The sequence below is a fragment of the Dicentrarchus labrax genome, unplaced genomic scaffold (genome assembly GCF_905237075.1).
Source record: "Dicentrarchus labrax unplaced genomic scaffold, dlabrax2021, whole genome shotgun sequence".
Taxonomy (NCBI): Eukaryota; Metazoa; Chordata; class Actinopteri; family Moronidae; genus Dicentrarchus; species Dicentrarchus labrax.
The window spans coordinates 6,258,230-6,284,781 of NW_026136702.1; the positions used below are offsets into that span (position 1 = coordinate 6,258,230).

A 26,552-nucleotide genomic window follows, 5' to 3' on the forward strand; every position below is an offset into this window, starting at 1 on the left:
CTGGAAAATGGCCCTTGTGAGCACTATAATATTATATATATTGTTAATATTGATGCATTAATTTATTAATTAGAGATTAAATTGAACTACACACAAAGTGCATTATATAATATAAGCTTATCATGTTTTGTATGTAAAAAAAATATATAAATACATATATATATATATATTATGTTAAAAATATTTAAATCTCTAAAGTAATAAATGTAGAATCTGCTTTAAGATATAGTGTAGTAGAAGTATAAGGTATATGGGAATACTCAAGTAGCCTATAGTAGTTATATTAACCATATAAAAACAATATCTTATGACTCAAGGTAGATGTGTTATGATAGGCTATATGTGAAGTGCAGCTTGATCCCAATGCGCTTTCACTTTTAGATAAACGGGAAGCGAGAGTGGCACATTCATCCAGTATCGACACAGAGCGTTAACTGAAGTGTGGCTTCACTTTTCTTTTTTTTTTTTTTAATGGGTCAAACCTTAAAACACAAAGCGATGTGCAAACACACCACCAATTCCTAAGAGGCTGAACCGGAGCAGCAGGAGGAGGAAGTCACCTTCGTTGAGTTGAGTGAAGCGCACACCGGGTTACCTGACAGTCAAACCCAGAGGAGACGGTCGCCGCTGTGCCTGCACGAATATGGCAGGAACTGTAGCTAATGGCAAATTAAAACCACATTTGAACCAGAACGGACTGAGAGGCGACGATTTAAAGAGGAATGGCTATCACAACAAGAGAGAGGTATGTCTGTCAGTAGGTTGTTGTTGTTTTTTTTATTAACAAATACAATTATACTTTGCGCACCTGCTTTTTCCGTGAGTCAGGTGTTTTTTTTGTTTGTTTGTTTGTTTGTTTATGTTGAACCACTTTCTTTGAATCTGCGTTAATGTTGTTTTTAATGAGGAATGCTACCTGAAATCACCTCAGTGACGTACAGAAACTTCCTAAGGCTGAATATAAGCTGCGGGAGGGGGCAGAGAAATCACAACACTACAATACTTACGCTGCAAGTTGCACGTAAAAACACAATGTATCACTGTTTTTTATTTTTTATTTAAATGCTCCTCTTGCAGCTCGTAGGGCGGCTGTGCCTTCCCTACTGTCGTTTATAAGGTGTTGTTTAGTTCCTCTTAAACAACACCATTGTAAACAAGAAAAAAGTGATTCAACAACGACCCCGCCCTGAAATTCTTTCTTTTAATAAAAGCCGGTTTTCCTTTGCCTTTCCGGTATGGTAACTGTTGGGTTGGGGAAGGAGCAGTTAGTTACTGTGTGCTTTTGTTTGTTTAAATGTTTATGTCTTTTCCTAGTTTCCACTGGGAGATTATTATTAGATATAATTAACTAGCTAGAGCACCTGTAACCCGCTTCAGTTACTTTAAACTTTAATCAGTCGATTGATTAATTTACTTAAAGCAATGACATTTTACTGCGATGCGTTTGAATCCCAACTATAACCACTTTTAACGTTCGTTGTCGTCCATCTTGAACCTAACGGGCGTAACTGTTTTTATTTTTTATTTTATTTTTTAAATATTTGATTGATTATGGGGATAACCGTTAGCGTCAAAGCATTAAGATAACTAAGTCAAAACAGCATTCACGTTCAACAAGAAATAATATAACATTTACACAAGCCTTAAACGGCTTTTCTGTACAAATATAAAAAATATATTTTGTCTGCTGCAAAAAAAAAACCCCGCAATTTTAATTCAACAGACAAGCTGTAACTGACACATCAAACAAAGATGGCAACCGGAAGTGGCCTATCTTCTTCGTGGTGTCTGGCATCTTTGTTTGAAGAAACATACTCCAGAAATGGATTAAAATATTAGTTGTGCAGTCGTAGGAATACTTTTTTTTTTTGCTTAAGATGGACAGAAATGACATTGTAACCAGTGGGAACAGCTTCATAACAACAGTAAGTTATTAAATCAGGCGACAATTTATCTTTATGAGAAAGCTCTGTGTCTCATGTAAAAACAATAAGAGGTAAAAACAATGGTCTGACTGCAGTCATTAGAAATCAGCTTGTTGAATAGTATAGGAGATGTTTGTAATTTCGTGTGCAAGTTGCATAATTTCAACAGTTGGCTTAAGTTGTAATTGCAGCCAGGAATGTTGGCTAGTTTACACAATTAAGTCCTGCACAATAATGTTGCAATGCCAGTCTGTATCTCTGCAATTTAACAGTGATAGTTTTTACATTTTAACATCCTGCTTATGCTGATTTATATGGTAATTTACGCCTCACATTACTATACCCTCTTTTAGCTTATATTGGCTCTTCATCAGCCACAGAGGTATCAGTTATGCTGGTTTTATGCATGCAAATATCAGCGTGTCCACAAAATGAACCCCAAATGTAAATTGTTTCCAAATTATTTGAATGTTAACAATGCAAAATGATAATATTTCTGCAGCTTTTATTAGGCGTAACATTACTATGGATCTAATTCCAGTTTTTCTTGTGTCAGTTTTGAATAATAGTCACTTCTGTAAGTGCACCAATAGGCCGCTGTCTCCTTTTTATTTGGGTTAATTCGAATGGTATTGTTCTCTCTTGTCTTGCCTGCAATGTAAAACAGCTTATGTGGGCCTCTTGTTGTATAGAAAAATGGCCCAGGGACTGGTGTCGCCTCCAGGCAGCACAGGCACGAGTCCTTTGAACAGGCGCCCATCTACGTGGCTGTCATGACATACCTGGGCTTTGGCATTGTCACCCTGTTTGGCTACTTCAGAGATTTCCTCAGAGCTGTGGGCTTAGAGAAGTGCCACCTTGCCCGGGAAAGAGATGAACAGAAGGTAGGTAAAACATGCAATCAGCACAAACATGGGCACATTTTAGGGGCGGCGTACACACATACTGTAGACGCGCACATGTACCCAGACAGTGGGAATAGGAGCACAGGAGCATGCATGCCTTGGGTGTCAACACATTTTGTTTCCCCCCTTATTATTTCAATTTTTGCTCTTAAGCTCTCTCTCTCTCACTTCATGTTCCTCTGCATTGTAATGTTGCCATGGGTGAGACAGGACACCACAGAGAATATCTGCTGAAGACTTAATTAAATCTCAGGGGATTCAACTTCTTTCTTTGTTACTGTGCTTTAGATTCCAGACAAGGCTTGAGGACTGCCACATAAGAGCCATTGTTTTTACATAGATTTGATTTCTTGAATCTGAAAATTGCAGTTGAGATAAGCTGGTAGTAGTTTGTTTTCTGTGCATCATATTTAAAAAAAAGCTACAATTATATAAAAACAAATGCGTGACCATGTTTTGTCATTATCTTGGTAAGGCGGTGTGTCTGTAGGCAGAGACAATAAAGCAGTCTCTAGGAGGAATAAGCAGGCAGTTTGCTCCGTGTTTATTATTTACAGTATTCCTGTATGTTGCTCCAATGATGGTGGTTTCACTGGATCAGACACACAGAGAGGGGTAATGAAGGAAAAAGCACAAATAATCTTGGTAAACAGAGTTGTTAGGGGATACAGGTGGACACAATATAATGAATACCTGTATGGTCTTAGAGGGTAAGAGCATCAAACACAAATCACGTACTATATGGAAGAGCCCCTTCTTACCCGGCAAACTCCTTTGAAAAGGTGAACAAGGAAATGTATCCGGTCACAGATTGAAAACACACAATGTATATCTACTTTAATCTAAAATTTCAAATGGAAAAGATTTGTTTTTCTTGTTAATTCTGAAGCCACTGAGCGAAACCTGTTACTATAAAGCATGTGCAGAATCCTTTGGTTATATGGTTGTTTTAGTGGTTGGATAACTTTTCCTGCTCTCTTATTGTTTGACCGCTCTCCGACATCCTGCTGCTGGCTTACTGTGAGATTTTTGAAAATGTCTCTGTTTGCTCTCAGGACTTTGTGCCACTTTATCAAGATTTTGAGAACTTTTACACTCGAAACCTGTATATGAGGGTGCGAGACAACTGGAATCGTCCCATATGCAGCCTGCCGGGGCCTGTTTTTGACCTGATGGAGAGGGTGTCTGATGACTACAACTGGACATTTAGGTACTGTAATCCAGTCACGTATGACAAACTGCAGATGAGACATACCTCATAATCATATATATTGCTCAACTGAAGAATGTTTTTCTAGCTTTACATAGGCCAGCAAGTTTTTTTGAACGCAATCATCTCTCTTCTGTGGCTAGAAACTATACAACAAGATTAAAGTTGCTAGATCAAGCTTCTTCTCTATAAGCTAATGGGAAAAAAATAGAAAGAAAGATAGGAACTAAAGCACATGGGTATGTGTCGTGAGCAAAGATATGTCAGTCCTGATTTTTTGAATACAGTTGAGATGCCTGTGTGCTGCACATGGACATGTATTCAGGGAATATGTTATGAATATGAACAGAGCCATGGGGAGGGGATATGGCATGATGAATCGGGGAAAGAGGGGTAGGCGTGGATTACATGTTTAAAGAGGTTTAATGTGACAAAAAGTATAAATGGGGCAGTCGGCTTGTGGTGAATGGGTAAACATGCAGATGTGGTGTGCAGGTTTGCATGAGCAGTGAGAAGAAGTAGGTCAGTTGATGAGATGGAGCGGTTCTCTTAAAATACTCTTCCTGATCTGAGGCTTTACACTCTTGACTGACCATGTGAGCTTGTGAGATGTTTACCTCAACTTGGCGTATTGCAAGAAATTATGAGATCACACTTCCCAAACTTTTCCCAGTTTATTCTCTATGGAGTTACATGTGCACTTACATATTATAGGGCAGCATAATCTCATGATTCTGGCTAAAATGAGTAAGGAATATTTGATTATATACTTGTCTAAGGAAACAGGAATAACATACTGCTTACACACTGTTTACCTTAAATAAACATTGTTATAATTGCTTCTCATGAACAGAACTCCATTGATGAAGAAGCAAGTTTGTGATTAGCAATTATATTTAATTGAATGTTGATTACTTTTTATAATATGTAATGAATTCTCTGAGAGTGTGTATGTGTAAGAAACAAAACTAAATGATTTCTAATGTTTACATACTTGCAGGTTAACTGGGAGGACGTTACACAACGTGATCAACGTGGGCTCTTACAACTACCTCGGTTTTGCTGAGAACAACGCTGATTTCCTGAAAACTGTGGCAGACAAAACACGCCAATATGGTGTTGGAGTTTGCAGCACAAGGCAGGAAATTGGTGAGTTGTGGTCAATGTGCAGATAAAAAAAAAAAAGAAACTGTGCCACTTTCGTCTTATGCTAGTTGCAGCAAGGGCATGTCTTTTACTTTATCTTACAGTGCTGCACATTTCTTACATGCAGCTATATTAAAAGTCTCTGGCAGATCCTGATGATACAGAATAGGTTTATTATCAAACTGGAAATAAAACCCCATCTTCCTCATCACATGCCATCATTTATTATCTTTCTCGTGAATTATACTGCCCGCGTGTTTAATTATGTTTCAGTGGCTGCAGTGTTATATGAATTATTCACCCTTTGTTGAATTATGTACAGTTCGGGGATAAGCTGAGATCATTACATACTGGTCTGCACTGGGGAAATTATATCATAGTGGAACGTAACATTATGAAATACCCTGGACGTTAGGCAGGATGCAAAAGGAATACATGTGATGGAAGTGATAGAACAGGCAGGATCAGAAAGTGGGATCTGTGGCTTCAGATGAATTTTAAAGGGCGTTTTATCCTCTGAACTTCAACCCGGCTTCTGATGGTGTTTAACTGACTGTGTGCGCCAGAATCTCATGTTCTGGCATAGCAATATTGTGGCAGTGAAATCTGATGATTGGGCATCAGCAGTCTGTTTATTGATCAAAACCATAAACATTATGGCGCTCATTGAACAAGCCAGACTCAGCAATGTTTACTTGAGAAAAGTAGTTCCCTTTCTCTCTGTCAATAATGTTCAGTTTATGGCACTTCTGACACCACCATGCTGTGTAGATACTGAGGGCAGGCTAGCAGAAAGTGAGCTGACATAGAAGCTCAGTGCGAGTTGAGTCGCTGCGTAGTGTTGCATGATTTCAGCAGTTTGACAAGAACAGAGAAAATCAGAGGCATGTGATCATTAGTTATACGTATGTCAGAGCGCAAGTACGAGCCCCTCCCACACACACATACACACTCCTTCACACCATCCATTATTAATTTATGTGATTTATTTATATGTTTATTTCTCTTTCAAAATGGGACTGTTTTTCCCTGGGTTTGTGTTCTGTGTTTCAGCTGGCTCACTGAGAGAGTTAAGGAATAGCAAGCATTTCTCCCTTGGGACCTTATTAAGCATCAATTATTAAAGAGCCCAGTCTCTCTGTAGTAGCAGTGACGCCACCATAACCAGTGTTTCAGTTCACATGCAGTGGTTTGTATTGGTGATGCACAGAAAAATCTTCACAATCAAATTTTCCTGGATGTGTTTTCATTGAATTTACCAGCACTCTATTTAAAACAAAAATCTGATTTAAAAAAACGTATTTATACTTCTTTGATACTTTGCTCTATTATTTGTACACAATGTCAAATTCAGTTCAGTCAATTTGAGTTTAAAAGTGACCAAAAATTATAAATCTTTCGACTACAAATATTATTATCTTGTACTGTAAGTATACACGGAGCACAATGAATGTAGATACAAAGTGCACTGAAAGCACACCCTGTGAGTAAACAGTCATGTCAAACATTCATGGATTTGTCTTAATGGATAGCTCACTGTTCCCACTTTTCCTGCAATCATTAACATACAGCCAATTAGATAATGATGCCATTCAAATGAATGACAAATGACCAATAAATACCAAGTGCAGAAGCACATGGTAGTATTTCACTATAATGTATACACTAATATACTAATGTAATAGGGCTGTTTTGCATGTTTACATGTTAAAACTGAGGGGTAAATGTTGCAGTTGTCTGTTGAGACTCCAAAAAAGGTTGGCGATAGAAATGATTAACTCTCCAAGGGTCTTTCTTGTCTCGTTGTAAAGGCTTTGAAGAGAAACCTCAGTCACAGGTTCACAATGAGAGAGACAGATTTAGCTTGGAGGTTTTCAAGCGCAATCTTTATTGTCCCATGACAATAATGCTTTCCAGCCCTGGCAATAGTTATATTAGTACTGGGTGATATACCGGGTGAACCGGGTGTACCGCTTTTAATTTCCTGTGTAATATGAATCTTTCATATACCTCCATACCGGTGTATGGCTGAAACAACTGCCGTAACTCTTTAATAGGCAACAGTATTGTTTTTGCCATGAAGAGCGCTAAGGTCGGGAAAAGCTGCGTAACATACACACCCTTCTTACTAATGGCTATAACTTTATAACACAACAATTAATAACCCACAACTAACTCTCTTTAACAGGGGAAAACACCATGGCACACAACAATTTGTTTCTTACTTGTGTAATAGAACATTTGAGAAATATCTCTTTAAATACTATTTTACATCAGTTTGAGTTTATACAGCTATTTTGTTTTGAAAAGGAAGCATTGTTAAAGTTGTTGGCATATATTTTTTAATTTTAGTCCTATTTTTACTACGTTGCAGTTTGCACAATAAAAATTGTTTATATTCTGCAACAGTCCCTTCACATATTGTATCATTTTCTGGGGCCAAGAAAATGCTACAGCGAGTGAAATAAGTTTTGAACACGTCACCATTTTTCTCAGTAAATATATTTCTAAAGGTGCTAGTGTCATGAAACTTTCACCAGACGTCGGTAACAACCCATGCAATCCACACATGCAAAGAAACCAAAATAAATAATTTCAGAAATTAAAGTTATGTGTAATAAAATGGAAAGACACGGAAAAAGTATTGAACACGCTTACTGAAATGTATTTAATACTTCGTACAAAAGCCTTTGTTGGTAATGACAGCTTCAAGAAGCCTCCTGTATGGAGAAACTAGTCGCATGCATTGCTCAGGTGGGATTTTGGCCAATTCTTCCGCGCAAACAGTCTTCAAATCTTGAAGTTTCCGTGGGCCTCTTCTATGAACTCTGATCTTTAGTTCTTTCCATAGATTTTCTATTGGATTCAAGTCAGGTGATTGGCTGGGCCATTCTAACAGCTTTATTTATTTTCTTTCTCTGAAACCAGTTGAGAGTTTCCTTGGCTGTGTGTTTGGAATCATTGTCTTGCTGAAATGTCCACCCTTGTTTCATCTTCATCATCCTGGTAGATGGCAGCAGATTTCTATCAAGAATGTAGCGGTACATTTTTCCATTCATCCTTCCTTCAATTACATGAAGTTTGCCAGTGCCGTATGCTGAAAAACAGCCCCACACCATGATGTTCCCACCTCCAAACTTCACTGTTGGTATGGTGTTTTGGGGTGATGTGCAGTGCCATTTGACCTCCAAACATGCTGTGTATTATGGCATCCAAAGAGTTGAATTTTGGTCTCATCTGACCAGACTATATTCTCCCAGTATTTCACAGGCTTGTCTAAATGTTGTGCAGCAAACTTGAAATGCGCTTCAACATGCTTTTTCTTCAGCACTGGAGTCTTGCGCGGTGAGCGTGCATTCAGGCCATGACGGTTGAGTGCATTACTTATTTTCTTTGAAACAATCTTCTGATAATTCTTTTCACTCCTCTGTCAGAAATCTTGTGAGGAGCACCTAGTTGTGGCCGGTTTATGGTTAAATGATGTTCTTTCCTCTTCCGGATTATGGCCCTAACAGTGCTCACTGGAACAAGTTTAGAAATCCTTCTGTAACCAATGCCGTCAGTATGTTTTGCAACAATAAGGTTGTGAAGGTCTTGAGAGAGCTCTTTGGTTTTACCCATCATGAGATGTTTCTTGTGTGACACCTTGGTGATGAGACACTTTTTTATAGGTCAGTTGGGACTGAACCAGCTGATATTAATTTGCACTGACAAGTGGCAGGATTGTTCTCTAATTACTGATAGATTTCAGCTGGTGTCTTGGCTTTCCATGCCTTTTTGCACCTCCCTTTTCGTCATGTGTTACTTTTACCCTGTGTCATTTCACATTATTACACATAACTTAATTTATGGACATCTATGGTTTGATTTATTTGCATGTGGATTGCATGGGTTGTTACCTACATCTGGTGAAAATGTCATGTCAATAGCATCTTTAGAAATATGTTTACTGAGAATAATGGTGACGTGTTCAATACTTTACCGCTGTATAGTAATGAAAGCCTTCAGTAAATGCGTGATAACAAAATGTTTTTATACTCTCTTCTCTTAAAAGTATAATAAGCCACTACAAACCTAACCTTGGTAATTTAGAGGACAGAGTGACCATGTTTAATGAGATGCAAATGACAGTGTAGGTATAGTTTAAAGTATGCAAAGTGGGTGAGATCTAATAAGGACTCCACTCTCTCCTACCTGAAGAGTATCCAGACCTAGAGCAGAGGTATGAGGTTAGCATCAATAAGGAGGCAGGGCATCTCTATGAAGCCACGGCTAAGTAAAATGTTCAATATAGAGAGCAAATGCCGATGCAGTCTGATCAAAAAAGCTGAACATGCCAGCAGGGCTTCGAGCCTGAGTGGTTGAGGAAATGTATGAATCGATTTGACTTGGCGCAAGGCCTGATGGAAAACACTGCATGGGAATCATCATAAAGACAGAGCTGCTTCACTGTATTATGGTTTTATACACATCAGTCGATACTCATTTTGCAGTCCTTCCTGAAACATTCAGCCTGTTTGAACTTTTTAATGCTTGCTCTCTGTGATTACTGATTGTTATTGATTAGGACTACAATGATTAATATCCCATGTATATGCAATTAAGGCACAATTTTCTTATGAAGATTGCCTTTATCCATTTTTATGTACATTGCTGATGGTGACTAAATTAATGTATGTTTCCATCTTGTAGTTTTTCAAATAACTATATATAGATATGCTTTAATAGACATATTTTTACTGAGTTTTACTGTATTCCTGTTGTGATATTGCCAAGTTTATCTTTACAGTAACACTCTCAAAGTTATTGAGAATTAATGGGGTGTTAAACTGTGATATTAAAATACTCATTAGCAGTTATTAGTTACTGCACTAATGAGATGGGAGTATTTATACCGTAAAATAATTCAGAGTGTGATATATTTGTTGAAAACTAATATTGTAGTATATTTCTACCATATATATAACATTGCAATAAAATACAGTGTATATGACCCTTTCTCAGCCTGCCTCTCTCCTTGTAGCTCAGAATTAGAGGTAATTCTTTTTATATCAGCTGACCACCAGGGTAGTACAGAAAGCACCCCAGTGATACCTGAAAATCCCACTTTCATTGCACAAAATGAAAAAACACCATGTCAGGTGACAGAATACAATCTGATCAATTGTCTAAATGAATTCTGGTCCCCACCTGTCACATTGGGTTAAAACCAACTGCCTCAGTCCCAAAATGTGCTGCAGAACCATTTCAGACCTTGCCGGACTTGCCCTGACATTACCTGGGATGAAAAAGGGTAGTTGAACTAAATTACGAATTGACCACATCTTGAATCTTTTTAAAATCCCTTCAAAGCCCGAGAGAGCGAGAGGCGCTGATACTGTATGTGCTGCTACCGCAGGTTTTGCACTTTGGCCTCATGCTTTTTATTATCTCTGTCAAAACTTGTGATTGGATGACAAAGACGAGAAAACCCAGTGACTGAAGAATTACCAGATAAACCAGCAGGTGCACTGATCTTGTCAGGGTGAGTTATCTTTGTGATGTTTGTCTCATAGGCAACCTTGGCATCCATGAAGAGCTGGAGCAACTGGTGGCCAAGTTCCTTGGAGTGGAGTCCTCCATGACATTTGGGATGGGTTTTGCCACTAATTCCATGAATATTCCAGCAATTGTTGGCAAGGTTTGTGATTTCACACATTAAATGCCACACACTGTATATAGGAAATCCTACTGTATATGAGTGTAGATTTCACAGTGAAGGAGAAATTAATCTAATTAGCCCTAGCTTTTGTTCCTTTCTTGCATATGGCCTAAATTAATGAATAACAGTCAACCAAACTCAGCTGCGAACAACTCCCGACCCACCCCCATTAATTAAAATCATAATTAAACATTACAGTAGCCAGGAGGACGAGGCTCTAGGCATAGCTGCTTTCAGACAAGAAGGAGCAGGTTTTGTTAAGAGCACCACTCCAGGGTATGATTACCCATACTCTGGCCTGTCGGCACACCAGCCTGGCTCACACGGGCAGCCATGGGTTACCAGGGGCAACACACAGCATGAATATCTGTGATTGGACTGGACAGAAAGAAGGGGAGGTTGACTGTTTAAGTGATGAGGACGAGGTCGTTTATACAGACCAAGAGGTGTAGCAGCCCCTTAGGCTGCAGCCCCCCACAGTAACCCTGTGGGGCTGGGGGTCGAACCACTCTGCCAACTCTATCCTACAGGGACAGGCTGTGCCAGGACAGGCCTTGCTGTGCAGGCAGAGCTACATTAGAGTGACAGCTGCTGGTAGACCAGGGACCAGGCCAGCTGGACCCCAGGCCAAACTGAGGGTATCTGTCACAGAGATGGTGTCAACATACCCTCTACAGGAGTTCATTCAAACTAATGCAGTCAAATGCTTAGAGCTTCAGTGTTAAATATGCTAATTTACTGGAGAGAATTTTGTGGAACGGCTGAATTAATTTGCATGCTGATTTGTTTAAAGCATGAAGTACCATATTCTCCATTATGAAAATTGGGATTTATCTCTTGGTCGAAACTTCAACAAACATGAAAGACTGAAAAATGACAGTATGTACAGTACATACTGTCATACACACTTTAAACATGCACAGAATACCTAGATAGAGGTGATTATGATTGAGGCATGGATGTAGGTGGGGCAAGAGGAGTGGGCTGACGTGTAATTGGCGAAGTGGATCCTTTTAGAGAAACAACTGTTATAAAGTGCACTGTCCAAGGACGCAGCACAAAGCAACAAAACATGGTGAAATTAATTTAAAAAACAAGCATCTCTCAGAAAACAGGCAAAATCCTTTTGCTGGGTAGCACACACTGCTATGATTTTTATCCATGTATGGTTTTACTAAATTCTAATATTATTTACTGTTACTGTATGCAAGGGGAAATTGAATTGGCCCTCTCACTAATATAGACCACTAATACAAAACACCATTATACAGTATCTATGCAAATGTCTCAATAATCAAATTTGTGACAAATAGTCATTGGAATGTATAAACAGGAATATTATGGAGTTTGTGAGAAATGTTTTGCTTTCAAGAAAGCAGAAACTTGTGGTTCAGCTAATAACACCGGAACTGAAAAGCTTTCTTCGGGAAATTTAAATAAAGTCTCTTGTCTTTCCAGGGTTGTTTGATACTGAGCGATGAGCTCAATCACACATCTCTCATCCTAGGGGCCAGACTGTCAGGGGCGACTATACGGGTGTTCAAACACAACAGTAAGTCCAGTAACTCTTGTTTGAACATAAATCATAGTTCTTCAGCCTCACAACACAATACACAGCAAGTTATAAGCAACAAGATCTGTGTTGTGTCAATTTGCCAACATCTTGTTTTTCTGTGTTTAACATGCATTGCTCTTGCCAATCAAACATTGTTGATGCCACTATGACTTTGTATGCTACACATGCCATAGATTATCTGTTGATAAAGTTTGAATTCCTGTTTGTTCAGTCACTGCTGCCTGCATTGTCCAGTTTTTCTTGTTTTCCTCTTTCCAAACTGTTGCTGCTGTGAGAATCGCATTACTCTCTTTGCAGTACAGGATTTGCCTTTGGAAAGACTTACTTAACATTCTGTGTTTACAGCAGCAAATGTAAAAGCTTTAATGAAATGGGTTCAGTTTACAGTCACGATTGTGTTTTATCCATCAGCAGCAGAGCAGCAAAACAGATCTTTATTTATATGAAATCTTACTTAAATCATCTTACTTAAACTGTCTGTTCTCTATTATACTGCCAAATTACATTTTGTCAATAGATGATATGGGAGAATTATTATGCATGAATGAAGCAACATTCATCGTGCTTGCATTGGGAACATCCACTGCACTTTCAGGACACGGGACAAATGAGCCAGTCCTCTGGCAGCAAATGTGTCCTGACAGGTACAAGCAGAGTCAGTTATGGGTCCTCCGAGCAGATCCCAGAGGCCTGTCTAAAGGCAAAGAGCCCTCAGGCATCTGAGTAGCTGACCCCTCCCTGCTTCTTTACCGCCAGCACCAGCCACTCATACACTCTTTTATTAGTACAAGGCTACTATTTACTAAGAGGGTTATTTAATCAACATCAGATAAGTAATAAAATATTGGCGCAATGGCTGTCCTAAATGTCTGAGATCCCTTGTTTATGGTATTTGAAATGTTTGCCTGGTGTATCTTTTTTGCAGACAGAGTTTCATACCAGAAAGTAGATGAACCGGTTTGTCCTGTCTAGCATTTTCAGGCTTGTATGTTTGAAATACTTCACATAGTCACATACAAAGGACACTGCTTTGAAGGTTACCATTATTATTCTTACAAATAATTACATGCGTTTATTGGAAGGTTAATCTAGTAGCATTTGTGCACGCTGAGGGTCAGTGCAAAAATAATAATATGTTATTGATATTCACAGGTGTATGCACGTGTCCTGTGTAGTAAGAAAGACTACCATCCTCTTCCTCAGGATCACACAGTATCTCATGTCAGGCCGGGGCTAGGGCTGGGCAATATGGCTTAAAAATAAAATCTCAGATTTTTTCACACCAAACCCGATTTACGATTTTAATCGATTTTTTTGTAGACTGTTTTTTAGCGGGTGTTTGTGGGCTGCGGTCCTGTATATCTCGCAGAGAGCAACATTTCTCCCACCCGGCTGCATGCCTCTGCTTGAGGTGCTGGAATAAATTTGTCGTACTGCTACCTTTGGTTGCAACAGCTTTCAAACAAACTTTGCAGTGGGTCGTGGTTTGTTCGCTGTCGGACGCCACAAAACCAAACCAGTTCCAAACAACCGACGACACTGTGCCTTTTTTTGGGACGAGCTCATCCTGGCTTGCTGCCGTATTGTGTTTATCTGTGGAGAGGCGGGGGGACGGGTCAGCGCACTCTGACCTACGGGAGCCCAAAGGGAGCGCCGGTGTTGTGGAAGTTCAAGAGAAAACCGGTTTTAACTAAAAATAAAGCGTGTTTAACTACGAATTCGAATTAATCGATAAAATCGATTTATCGCCCAGCCCTAGCCGGGGCTTATCTTAAATCAGTACTTAACTGGGAAATAATAATTTCCTCATTCTTGCCTGCACACAGCAAGTCACTGTGGAATGCTCTTTCACTGTCTGGGTTCTTCAGTGTTGATATTGGTAATATTAGGTCCGCTCTGCTCTGTTGAGCTTCAGCATGTGATTTTATCAGAAGAGCATCTGCTGCCTCTTAAGTAAACCTGTTTTTGTGCTGAGGCAGCGATATCAATCATTTATGACAGATTATTAGTTACGACAGGTTTACTCCCTGCTCAGCTGGGAATGGTCGGATTTCAGTCATACTTTGAATAATGCTCTTTATTAACTACAACAATTCAATACTGCCATCTGCTGGTGTGCAGCAGAGGATCATCGATAGTGTCACCATTACCTGTTATGAACTCTAAATGCCACTGGGAAATTATTTTGCTGAAGCCAAAATTTCAATCACAGTTTTAAGCAACCATGCAGACTGCACTGAAGAGACCTTTGGCCAAACCCATATTTAGCTCAGTTAGTAATCCTCTCTGATACAAACATCGCAGGTGTTCATTAGCATCAGACTGCAGAGGTATTTCCTGTGTGCAGTTTGTGGAAGGTGTTTCTGGCAGATAAAGTAGCCTTGTGTACTCTGTGAACTGCCCTGCCCTGTAGAAATTATTACTCTTCTTGATCTTGTTTACTTTTAGTTGGTGTTCCTTGCGAGCTATGATTTGGGCATTGCTTAAGTCTATATACCCTAAATGCTTAGTTGTATGTGATTTCATAGCATAAGCCTAAACTACTATTGTAAAAATGTTTGTGTTCTTTGTTTTTTCCATTAATAAGGTTTGAATTTATATTAGATTATTGAGTTCGTGCCTGGTTTTTCCCTTTCTTTTCCCTCTCTCACTCTCTCTCTCTGTGTGTGTGTGTGTGTGTGTGTGTGTGTGTGTGTGTGTGTGTGTTCATCCGTCAGACATGCACAGTCTGGAGAAGATGCTTAGTGAGGCAGTTTGCTCAGGTCAGCCCCGGACCCACAGGCCCTGGAAGAAGATCCTCATCATGGTGGAAGGCATCTATAGGTCAGCCATCATTATACAACATACACACACACACACACATAGTGTAGTTGCTCTCTCACAGACACATATATTGGGTCGGTTGAGCTGTGTATCAATCTTTGTAAGTATTGGCAACCAGGTGGGTTAAAAACTAGGTAGAATTCTTCATTTGTAACCTGAGGAGAGCTTCCAGCCTGTGTTTAGCAGTTTCTGTAATGGTCTCTTTTCCAATTGCTTCCCTCTCTACCCTTGAATAATAGATAGTGAATGAGTGAGTGTGCATTCGTTCGTGCGTGCGTGCGTGCGTGCGTGTGTGTGTGTGTGCGTGTGCGTGGTTGGGTACCATTTGATTACTGGAGAGGCGAGAAAGGTATTGTGTGTCTCTCCCGGCAGTGAGCTATCCCGAGTCTTAGTGACCCTCTCCATCTGCTCATTAGCTCCAAATCAAGGCCAAATGGAGCCACAGAGATTGACTTGGCTACACCCCCAGCTCCAACTGTTTATCACGGCCATTTTCCTTTCTCCTTTCTTCCCTCTTTCTGCCCTCAACCTCACCCTAGATTTCAGCCTTTCTGAACTAAAACATGTCGTATACTGTGAGCTTTTAGTCAAATTATTATTTTTCCCACACGACATTTATTCCCAGGCAGTCAGTTGTTTTATGGCAATCCTCCTAACAAATGAAGAGGAAAACCTTTAACATGGCCATCAGTTGGAATTAATTAACTATTAGTTCCACAACAATGCTGGTAATTTTAGAGACAACTTAATTGCACATCATCAGCCTGCCTTTATCAGGCAATAATGTCTAATGTCAGGCTCAGACATTAAAGAAATGCCGCCTCTATAGCCCCTGTGTAACATCAAAAGGCTTGGATAAAGAGTAAGCAAGCTTTAGCTATATCCTGGGCTGGCCTTTGATGTCCACATCGGTCCTGGTGAAACCCTGTCTTATGTCATTTGGGCTGCAGACGTTGTCAGCTATAGCAAGGAGAGCAGGTCTGGGATTGCTCTATTCCCCAGCCATATACTCACTCATGCTGTCTATTTGTAGCCTTAAAAGGCTCGCATCAGAGGGGAGGAAGAGATGGGAGAGAGGTGGGAGTAAAGTGAAAGAAGCCAGCAGAAGGAATCTTGGAAGATCGGGGCATGCCAAATTATATAATATGCATTTACAGATGTCCATATGCTTTTCAGTGCATAAAGTGAGGTCAGGGTCAGATTTTTTTCCTTTTAAACTTAATCACTTTAAGAGTTTGGTTTAGAATTGATGAAGCGTGTGCGCTCTTGTTCCTTGTTTAACTGTATATTCTTTGTTTGTGTGATTTTCTCACATTAGCATGGAAGGCTCTGTGGTGCGACTTCCTGAAATCATCGCTCTGAAGAAGAAGTATAAAGCATATCTGTACCTTGACGAGGCCCACAGTATCGGAGCAGTGGGAGCGTCAGGGAGGGGTGTGACAGAACTGTTTGATGTGAATCCAGCTGATGTGGACGTGATGATGGGCACCTTCACCAAGAGCTTTGGGGCTGCTGGAGGCTATATCGCAGGGAAAAAGGTTTCTGCGGATCTTTGGATTTTCTGCTTCACCTTTCTCTGCTTTCATTTTTCATTTGCAATGAATGTTCATATACTTATATCACAGTTTTTTTACTATGAATGTAGCCAAATATCTTAGATTTCCTTATGTTTTATCCTATATATTTATATATTTAATCACTTGATACCTGAGGATTTTGGTTCACAGAATTTCATTCTACACTTAATTTACTTTCACACACTTATTCTAAAGGCAGGCCTACTCAAAACACTTAAGTTTGCTGGTTTTATTAGATAGTTGGCAGTAGAGTGTGAATGAAAACATGCAGTAAAAGCATTGGGTGAAAGAAGCAAGGCAACGTTATGTGTATAGCACATTTCAACAAGCCAATTCAAAGTGCTTTACATTGTAAAATAAGGCAATCCTAAAATACATGTAAACATGGTTTAAAATGTAATAGTCCCAAATTTTAAAAGGCATAGGCAACGAAAACGTTTTAGCCTTCACTTAGAGGGACTGACTGTAGAGATGGAGGATGACATACAAAAAAGAACACTGCTGGGGGAGTTGCAGGATGAAGGACGCTGGCTTACCAGGACACCCCAGGCTGGACACTGATATGAAACGGCAACCTGTCCTGTCATAGCATGAGAGCTAATAGAAAAGACAAAGTATTCTTTTTTTTTTACTCTCGTTTTTAAACCGGAACTGTGTTTTTACACTTGTTAACAACTTTGCCTTTCTTAAATTATAATACCATCCATCCTCACTGTTTTCAATTCATTGAACATCTGTGGAAGACTGAACTCGGAAACAGTGCAGTAGACCTGTTGATTCCAGTCAGGCAGAAACTAGTCTCGTTGCTATGCAAAAATAATCCTCCTGGACCCAAACAGTGTTAAAATAAATTTCAAGATATATGTAGGTGGGATTAATCACACTGAAACTAATCCAACAACCTTGGGTAAGTTGCCATGCTTAGAAAATAAAAACGAGCTGACTTTGTGATACTCTCCCGACCTTGTTTAAATAACCTGGCAAGCACTGTCTGTATAACAAAAGTAACCCATGTGGCTCCAAAGCAGGTTAGAAAACATTATACAAAGTATTTTCCAATACTATTTTACCCAAGTCTGTTTCTAAAGACATATGGGACTTAGTCATACTGTACGCACTCCATCACACCCCACCTCCCTCGTAGCTCTCATGTGTCCAACAAATGTTCCCCAGGCTGTGACTCCGGGCCTTTGTAATTCCTTTTTACTCCATTAAAAAGTACACTTTAGTACATAACCACACCGCTTTTGTAGGAGTTGATTAGAAAGCAACAGAGGAAACGGCCATGTTGCTTGAATTAGGTATTCAGAGAGGGACCCTTCCTGCCATTGCCTTATGTCGGCTCAGCCCTTCTCTGCCATAATAAGAAGGTAAAGCTGGCAGAGGGCCAGCCCCTTCTTGTGGCAGGCATCGGAACTGCGCTCCAGATTTAACAGGATGACTTTTAACAAGCATGATAATGTTTGAAGTATGAACACTCTGCCTTGTTTGACAGCTGGCTGTAGTAAACCCCTGAAAGAAACAGGCAGAAAAAGAGAGAGAAAGCCTTTAGATTTGACGTATTTGTTGTTGTGGTGAAATCCCCCAAATGCTACATTAAGTGGATTCGGGTTGACCGACAAAAGACTCTGCAGATGTGTTCTGGAAAACAGTCATGTTATAGCTATTTTATGAGAGTACCAAAAATAAATACCCCAATAAATACACTCCAAGCTCCTTCTAATTCACTTAAATCTAGCATGAAAGAGGCTTTATTCGTTAACTCTTTACTCAAAACCTGGATTGCACTGAAATTCGTTTATTTAATACATCCGTTGAAGAATCGAGCGTGTACAAGTGCGCGTGCTGTTCTGGCACCGTTCCTAGTCTGTGGCATCGTGGACTTGTATCACCACATCAGTGCTGTGGCCACCATGCGGCTGGGGAAACACTCTGAGCTGTCACTCCATGCCGCAGACGTGAGATGGATTTCGGACATGTTCTCTTAACTGGTTTATCTTGGTCGCACCAAAATCCTGCGGGGCCCCTAAAGCGGTGAAAATCCCCTGCCTTAAACAAAAACAGATGTCAGGTTGTTTCAAGGTTCTTATCCTACGTTTGAGCATTTCCCCTAAAATCCCTTCCCCTCATCTGTGCGAGGAAGCCGCAGCCGCCGCCCAGTGGGGACAGATGGCGGGTGAGTGGAAATGGTGGCCAGACAGCATCTCCGGCTACGTGTCATCACCCCGCACCCGCTGGCCACCACGCAGCCACCGAGCAGCAGCCCATCACAGCTCCAGGCCTACTCCCAACCTCAGACCACTTACACACACGTGCTCGAGGGACCCATGACCGAATCAGTTTTCTGAAATCCCGCTCTTCTCCTGACAACCACTACCAGAATTAATCTCCTGTTGACATTTAGGAATAATGAGCATGACAGTCCTCATTTTGGCTCATTTCAGCATTGGTTCTTTCTCAAATTAGTGCTCTGGCTCTCTCAGTGGAGAACAGGAACGGATCCAGAGCTATTTTACAGTCCTTGCCAAGATGGTCATAGTGACAGAGAAATGACTTGAGGTATTTTAATTGATTCTCAGGTGTTGGCTATACGTGAGCTCGCTCTAGTGGTGCTAAAATAAAAGTGCAGCGCCACACTTCTGTTTCATAGAAGATCTAAAGAACATTTTATTTCTGTAAATACATACACAATCTGATTTTTCTTCAATTTGTTTTTTTAACATTATTTGTGTGACACTGTTTCCTATATTGCAGAAGCTGGTGGACTACCTGCGTAGTCATTCTCACAGTGCAGTATACGCCTCGGCCATGTCCCCTCCTGTCACTGAGCAAATCATTCGTGCCATGAAGTGCATCATGGGAAAAGACGGGAGCACAGAGGGTGAGTGTCTGAGCTCACTTCCCCCCTTCCAGTGAATGTCATCCTCGATCTCAATCTTGTTATCTGCACACTCGTCAAACCTGATGTTCTTTACGCAGACAAATATTATGTCTGGCTTATAAAAATTTTTACACCTTAATATAATTTTTTATGGAAACAATAGCAAACCAAATCCAGAGGACAGTACCAATGTTAACATTAGGAGTAAGTCCAGACCTGCAGGGAAAGACAAACAGCTGCTTGGTCAGAAAATGTGGTAGCAATTACAGGGGTCTGCAGTGGTTGAAAGAGGGGGGACGTGCAGTCACAGCACACGTGACCCTAACGTGAAGGAAATCATTTTCATGTGTGTTTTGTGAGGAGTGCTGTACCTCTGAAAAGTTTCTGCTTTAATGGCATCAGACACAAGGGCAGGGAAGTAGTCATTTCCAGACCAGTCGCAGTACTGCCAGAGCAATTCGTCCTGAGTTATTGTAGTTGTAGTACTGGTAGTTGTTGTAGTTTGGAGTAGAGTTAGTACAGTAGAGTGGATGATGTAGTAGTGGTAAGTAAATGACAGATAGTAATACACTTTACCCAACTTAAAGTGTGCCCCATAATGCTAAAATAACCATGTAAACTGTGTGACACACAAGAATACACGTCTGTCATAGATTGCTGTAATGGGTTAATCACTCCAAGGACTAGGAAGTCTGGTGTCTTATGGTTGATATATTGTACTTCCATGCAGGGATGAGTAACTTTCTCATCTGGCTCTGAACCAGACATGCTTTGCATCTGACGTAGCCCAGTGAAATAGCTGTTGTGGAAAAAATCAGTCTTGACCTGTCTTATAGAGGGGAGGGAACACGGCAAACAGTGTAGTCTTTCAAAACATCAGCTCTAATGTCCTTCACAACACTATAAAAACGCATTTGTGACAAGAAACTAAAACATTGCACACCCTTATACGGATGATGAGTTTTTATTCCTCGTTTCTCTCGGCCTTCGTCTGTCCCCACTCATCTTTCTCGTTGATGTTGAATTTCGCACTTAAAAGCAAACCGGTGGAAACAACTCTGGAATAGGGAAAAACCCTGACAGACTGCAACATCCACACATTCTCACCTACTCATATAGTTTCTGGGTCTGGCAGCAGGTTTTTGACCTCCATGCCCTCTATCTTAACAGAGAGGAACAATTTACAAAATGGAGCCTGGGCTTTTTGGCAGATGTCTGAATGTTGTGGGGTTTTTTTTCCTCTCTTTCGCTCTCTGCTGAGATAAGGGGATTTAAAGTGCTCTCTTACATCCCCATGAAAGAACTGCCAATCTGTTCCCAGGTAATCAGAGGGAAACAGAGCTGTGTTCCAAGGTTGGGCCATGCCAAACTCTGCTGCAGCCACGGAGCACCAGGCTCCCCAGTGATTCACATCATTTGAAAACAAAGGGGGTTAGCACGGCAGGACGCCTCTGCAGCTTTTGATTGGTTTTCTAATACATGTATTTGAAATACATGTGATACTTAAGCATTGTTTGTATTCCGTTTCAGTCATGGCTACGCTCCAGTGGCAGTCCACAGTCACTTATTTTGCGCGAAATCCATCGTATCCAATTTGCAAACCCTCATTTTGGCAATGTGTGTACCAAAACTGAACCATCTGCTGCGGCAGCTGAGTTGTAATCATGAGCAAGTTCATAGTGGAGGCTGGAATGGCCCAGATGGAGGTGCAGGACTCGGGATGAGATGGCATTGCAAAAAACTCACACTACATTAGTTACTACTGACAGGTGATGTCCATCCCTGCAGGGGACAGTGGAAATATGGGGGGGGAAAAGCAGCAAGTTGGTGCTTTACTCATGTACATCTGGTGGTGTCCTTGTTTTAATTGAAGGCATTAGACGGGTCCGCCAACTGGCAGAGAACACCAGATACTTCAGGGCCAGACTGAAGGAGATGGGCTTCATCATCTATGGCAATGATGACTCACCTGTGGTTCCAATCCTGCTCTACATGCCAGGCAAAGTGGTGTAAGTGCACTTAAACTCTCACTAAAAACGCTTGCCTCTTTTAGAGAAGAGTTAGATTATCAGGATATCCATTGTGAAGAGGCTAAAATTGAAACAGTAAATATTAACTTCACTATCCCTTGTTGTCACAAGCAATTTCAGGGCAGCTCAACATGTATCATCTCTAAGTGACTTGGATGGCTGCCATTTTACACGCTCCAAAGTTTCCATGAATCAGTAGTGTAGACTGCCTGTGTAGACCGGGTTTCTGTAACCACTTAAGAGGCAACATAAGGTATTGATTCTGTATAACCCAGGATTGTTTGAGCCACTCAGGTATAATCAATTGAGTATTAAGTATCTTTCAATGCTAGACACCATTAATATCCATGAAAAGGTCAATCCGGCCTCATAATCAGAAACTACTATCATATATTGCCACAGTAGTAGCTCCTGAGTTTACATGGCTCCTTTTCATGGGCATTAATAGGGACTGGATAAAAAGTAGAATTTTCTCATCCTGAACGTACATTTTAAAAACAGACATTTCTAAAACAATTACAATGTTGTTGTTTCTTTGTATTTTCATGAGTTTTCGAGATCTATGGAACTGAAAAGTGAATTTGTTATCAAAATTGTATGAAAGTAATGTATCTGTAGCTACTTTACTATTACATCTGCTTCTAGATGTTTACTTGTTACCCTTTGTGGATTAACATTGTTCTAATGACATATATTAGATCTTACATTGAGGTTTTGCACTAGCATTTATATGGAGCACTGCAAACACATCCATAATCATCAAGAATATACTAAAAGCCTGCTGAATTCGATTCAGCTAATCATTTTCCGAGCACATTCATTCATTCATTAGTTGTGTGTGTGTGTTAAAGTTGTTTCTGTGTGTGCAAGGACACTTTGTAAGAATTCTCCAATCTGTCCACTTAGCCACAAAATGAAGAGTTGTTCACTGCTGGGAACCATTAAAGTAAAAGTCATCAGTGATATGTCAGTGACTTCTAGCCCTTCAAAATTGTTAGTTATGTGCGCTTTTAATTTATTGTCCTTTGCAGAAATGATCACCTAATTAGGGACTTGGAGGGTCTGGGAGCGACATTTCTCATGAGTTTTAATGTAATGAGGCAAAGCGGCAAATGCTTGGTCATTTTGAGGTGGTATGTGGGATCCCTGAGCATTTTGGAAAGCTTAAAATTACCTTTAAAAGTATGTGAATTACACTTTATACAAAATCTGGTGCAGTGATCCACACAAGCATTTTAGAGCAATTTTCTCACTCAAACTGACACAAAAAAACGATAGTTGTTTCTGTTTTTTGTTTGCTGCCCAGGGCTTTCGCTCGAGAAATGCTGGAGAGAAGAATTGGCGTAGTGGTAGTCGGCTTCCCAGCCACGCCGATTACAGAGGCCCGAGCTCGCTTCTGTCTGTCTGCAGCGCACACCAGAGCCATGCTGGACCAGGTACACACACACAAACATTTACCAACATGAAATTCCTCTCTGAGGCTTTTTTTTTTCACCTGAGTCAAACATATAAGCATATTTCCTTTGTCCTCAGGTGCTGCACCATCTAAATGAGGTGGGAGACGCTCTCTGTCTGAAGTTCTCACGGAAGAAATATTCCTCTTGGTCCGACCTCTCTGATGAGACAGACTTTGAGCTGGGCAGCTGATATGACCCTTGACACCTTCATTTCACAGTGTCAAAACGAAGTCTAAGTGTCCGTGCTGCAGCAGACCCATAAACGCAAAACATAGAGTAACACCCATGTCTCACAGCAGAAGAGGGGCCAAATGTTGGGCAGCTGCTTTTTATATGTTTGTAAAACATTGTGATTTAACAGCACACTTATTTGTGCGTCTTAACAAGAGAAACTGAAATGTTTCTGAATATTTGTATTTGTAAATATATACATGAAATGATCGCACACGCACTGCTGGACTCAAACTGAAGGACTGTGTAAAATATATGTAGTTATTGAGCTGTTCATATTGAGACAAATCACACTCAGGTTCGAAGAACATCAGTTTCTCTGCACTCCCATTTGAAGTCAGTTCAAAAAAACTTGCCCCAAAGAGCCTTGTTGTAATTACTCATGTTTAAATTCAAATACTGAGAACTCTTTATGGAAGCATTTTTTTCTTCTTGTAAATATCAACTATCATTTATTAAAATGCTGGTTGTAGTTATTAAAGAGCACAGTCTCTAAAAATGTAATGTTACTTCCTTAACATGATGGAGTAGTTGTAAGTAAAGAAATGGAATTTATAGTTTGAAATTTTCCCTCTGGTTTACTGCTGCATTGCACCAATTTTGAGGCTTCTGATTTTTACTGTTTTCCAATAAAACACAAATACCGCACATGAAAACTTCCTGAATGTGTTTGGGAAAAGGAAGGTTGATTAATTAATCCACTTGACAGGCTGCTGAAAGTCCTGAACCTTCCCTTTGGAACTGTGTTAACTTCCTGACACATGATTATTTACACTGCTCATGGCTGAACTGATCGAGCAAAAGATGACAATGATGCCTTTATGCGTTCCAAAGTGAACTGTTTTTATAAAAAAAAAAATTAAAAATGTCCTCAGCGTACCACCACTTTCATCTCCACAGTAAATGATAACCTTCCTGTAAATAATAGATCATGCAGCAATTACTCCTTTGACATGCAGTTAAATCTCAACAACCCCCACGCAGAATAAAAAAGGTGTTATGGCTTGTTTTGTGGCGAGACTGCTCATATGCACCAAGTCTTAACAGCTTAATTGTTGATGTTTTAAAGACCTGCTGTTCTCTTCCACACACAGACTGCGTAAGAGTTGCGAAGGTAAGCATGCAGAGTATGCAGCACCTGAGCCAACAGAAACCTAACCTAGCAATTAGCGCTGAACTCTAAATTCTCGTGGTATGGGGTAATCATTTGATTAACACAGGAAGGATTATAGATGGATGATAAATGTGTTTTCACAATGTGTCAGATTGGGTCTAGTCGACACTTGTTTGCCCTCAGGACGCTACCATGTTTGTGTTTTTTCCTCCCCATAAACAACATAGTGATAACATTTAACAAGATGGAATTAAAAATACAATCCTTGGGAAAAACATGCAGGATGAACTGCAAACATAGACGCAGAGGGAAAAGGGTTAAGAAAAGTTAGAGAGAGAAAACTCCTTTTCCCCTAAAGGAGAAAACCATTGACATTTACGCTGTACTGTATACTAGATCACTTTGTTCTGTAAGTGAATATTCACATCTGGCTCCTATAGCCAGAAACAATAGAAAACAGTTTTGTTAATCCTCAAATCTCTGATGTCATACCACTGTATTGTTCCATAAAGATCTGGAGGAGAAAAGGTGGCCACAAATGTTGCAATGCTGCACTGACGTCCTTGAGATCTGTTATTAATCTGTGTTTACTTTCACCTTTTACTTTCATCTAAACGGGAACATCGTTATGTTCATTGTGGGTTCACAGCAGGAGACAGATGTCTGTGTGCAGAGAAACTCAAAAGCTTGAATTCACTCTCAGACATAACTCAGTGCGTCACAGACACCAAGTGCTCAAATACTAAGCTGCTCTGTGATTATGCAGAAAGGCAAACTCTTAACTTGCTGAGATTTGCAGGCAACATTTTTGTACAGTTTCACAGCGGGAACGATGTTTGTTCTAGGAATCTCATATTTGAGAAGGAAATTAAGTTTGAAGAAGATATCATATTGGTGTTTTTAACAGCTTTTTGCTTTAGTCTGTTTTCAGACGTAACATGTAAGTAAAAGTATGAATCACAATGACTTCTGGAGGACAAATGTATGTGATTCAACTGATGGAAACTTATATAACCAGAAACCTGTGTGTATAACTGCTATTTTTATAGAAAGGAAAGCACAAAATGGCTGTCAACAGGCACAAAACTGACAAATTTGGTCAAATCTATTATAATCTATTATAACAGTCATGCTGACAGTTAACCCACGTCATCAAACTTTTAATAAAGTTTGATAAACATTTTATATTTGCCTCTCATTCATATTTTCTGATTGGATATTAAGGCTAATGTTTGTATATTGTATACACTATCTAATCCAGGAGTGTCGCTTTCAAACTGGCCAATGAAGTGTGGTAATACACAATAACTGTCAGTCAAGGTGGGAGGGAAGTGTCTTGCCAAACTTCCCTCCAGTCACTTGTAACTGCCCTCAGTTTCAGCAGAAGTGGCAAATGGTCTGCGCTGGCATTCAAAACATCTGTGCAACCAGACTACTGGTGGCAAGCCCCCAGAGACCTGCCTGCCTGCCTGCACCAGTCTCTTTTGAACTGCAGATCCAAATACACTGCACTTATTGGAATGGCATGTAGCTGCTATTCTGAAGGGGGATCCTCTGCTACGCCTTTGATGTCCACCACTGTGTCCAAAGCAGGCAAGCCATTCTCTCTGCTCTCTGTTTTCCATTTAGACTGAGATTTTTCTATTCTGGAAAGGGATTTTTGAAGTGAAGCAGACAAAGAACAGATTTACATGGTTTAGACAGCTATGCTCTGCCTGGAGTAAGCAAGAATGTAACTGACGACTGCAGTAAAGCTGTATACTGGGACCTACTTGTTAACAAAGAGCATAATGAAGGTGGCCAGTGTGGTGTATTTTATTATTACAGAAAATTATAGGAGCATTTATTTGATCCAAATTCAGACTCATCAAGTATTTGAGCAGCTTTATTCGGGATATAATGACATATGAAATTGGGTAACAGCATTCCTCAAAGGTGCTGAATTACTCCACCCTGATCATCACTATCTGCTGCTC

At 40.2% G+C, this 26,552-nt stretch overlaps 1 protein-coding gene across 1 annotated transcript; it reads left to right on the forward strand.

The window, feature by feature from the left end:
* Positions 1-390: 390 nt before the first annotated feature.
* Positions 391-24,118, forward strand: sptlc3 (serine palmitoyltransferase, long chain base subunit 3). Its single transcript, XM_051427440.1, has 12 exons — positions 391-745; positions 2,618-2,809; positions 3,886-4,040; positions 5,041-5,189; positions 10,742-10,866; positions 12,346-12,439; positions 15,181-15,286; positions 16,605-16,824; positions 19,618-19,744; positions 21,618-21,753; positions 23,081-23,210; positions 23,308-24,118. The coding sequence occupies exons 1-12, from the start codon at positions 644-646 to the stop codon at positions 23,419-23,421; spliced, it is 1,650 nt and encodes a 549-aa protein (XP_051283400.1). The 5' UTR covers positions 391-643; the 3' UTR covers positions 23,422-24,118.
* Positions 24,119-26,552: the final 2,434 nt, after the last annotated feature.

Coding starts and splice junctions, on each gene's coding strand:
- sptlc3 (XM_051427440.1), top strand. CDS start 644: ATGGCAGGAACTGTAGCTAATGGCAAATTAAAACCACATTTGAACCAG. Junction 746..2,617: donor GCTATCACAACAAGAGAGAG/GTATGTCTGTCA, acceptor CTTGTTGTATAG/AAAAATGGCCCAGGGACTGG. Junction 2,810..3,885: donor GGGAAAGAGATGAACAGAAG/GTAGGTAAAACA, acceptor GTTTGCTCTCAG/GACTTTGTGCCACTTTATCA.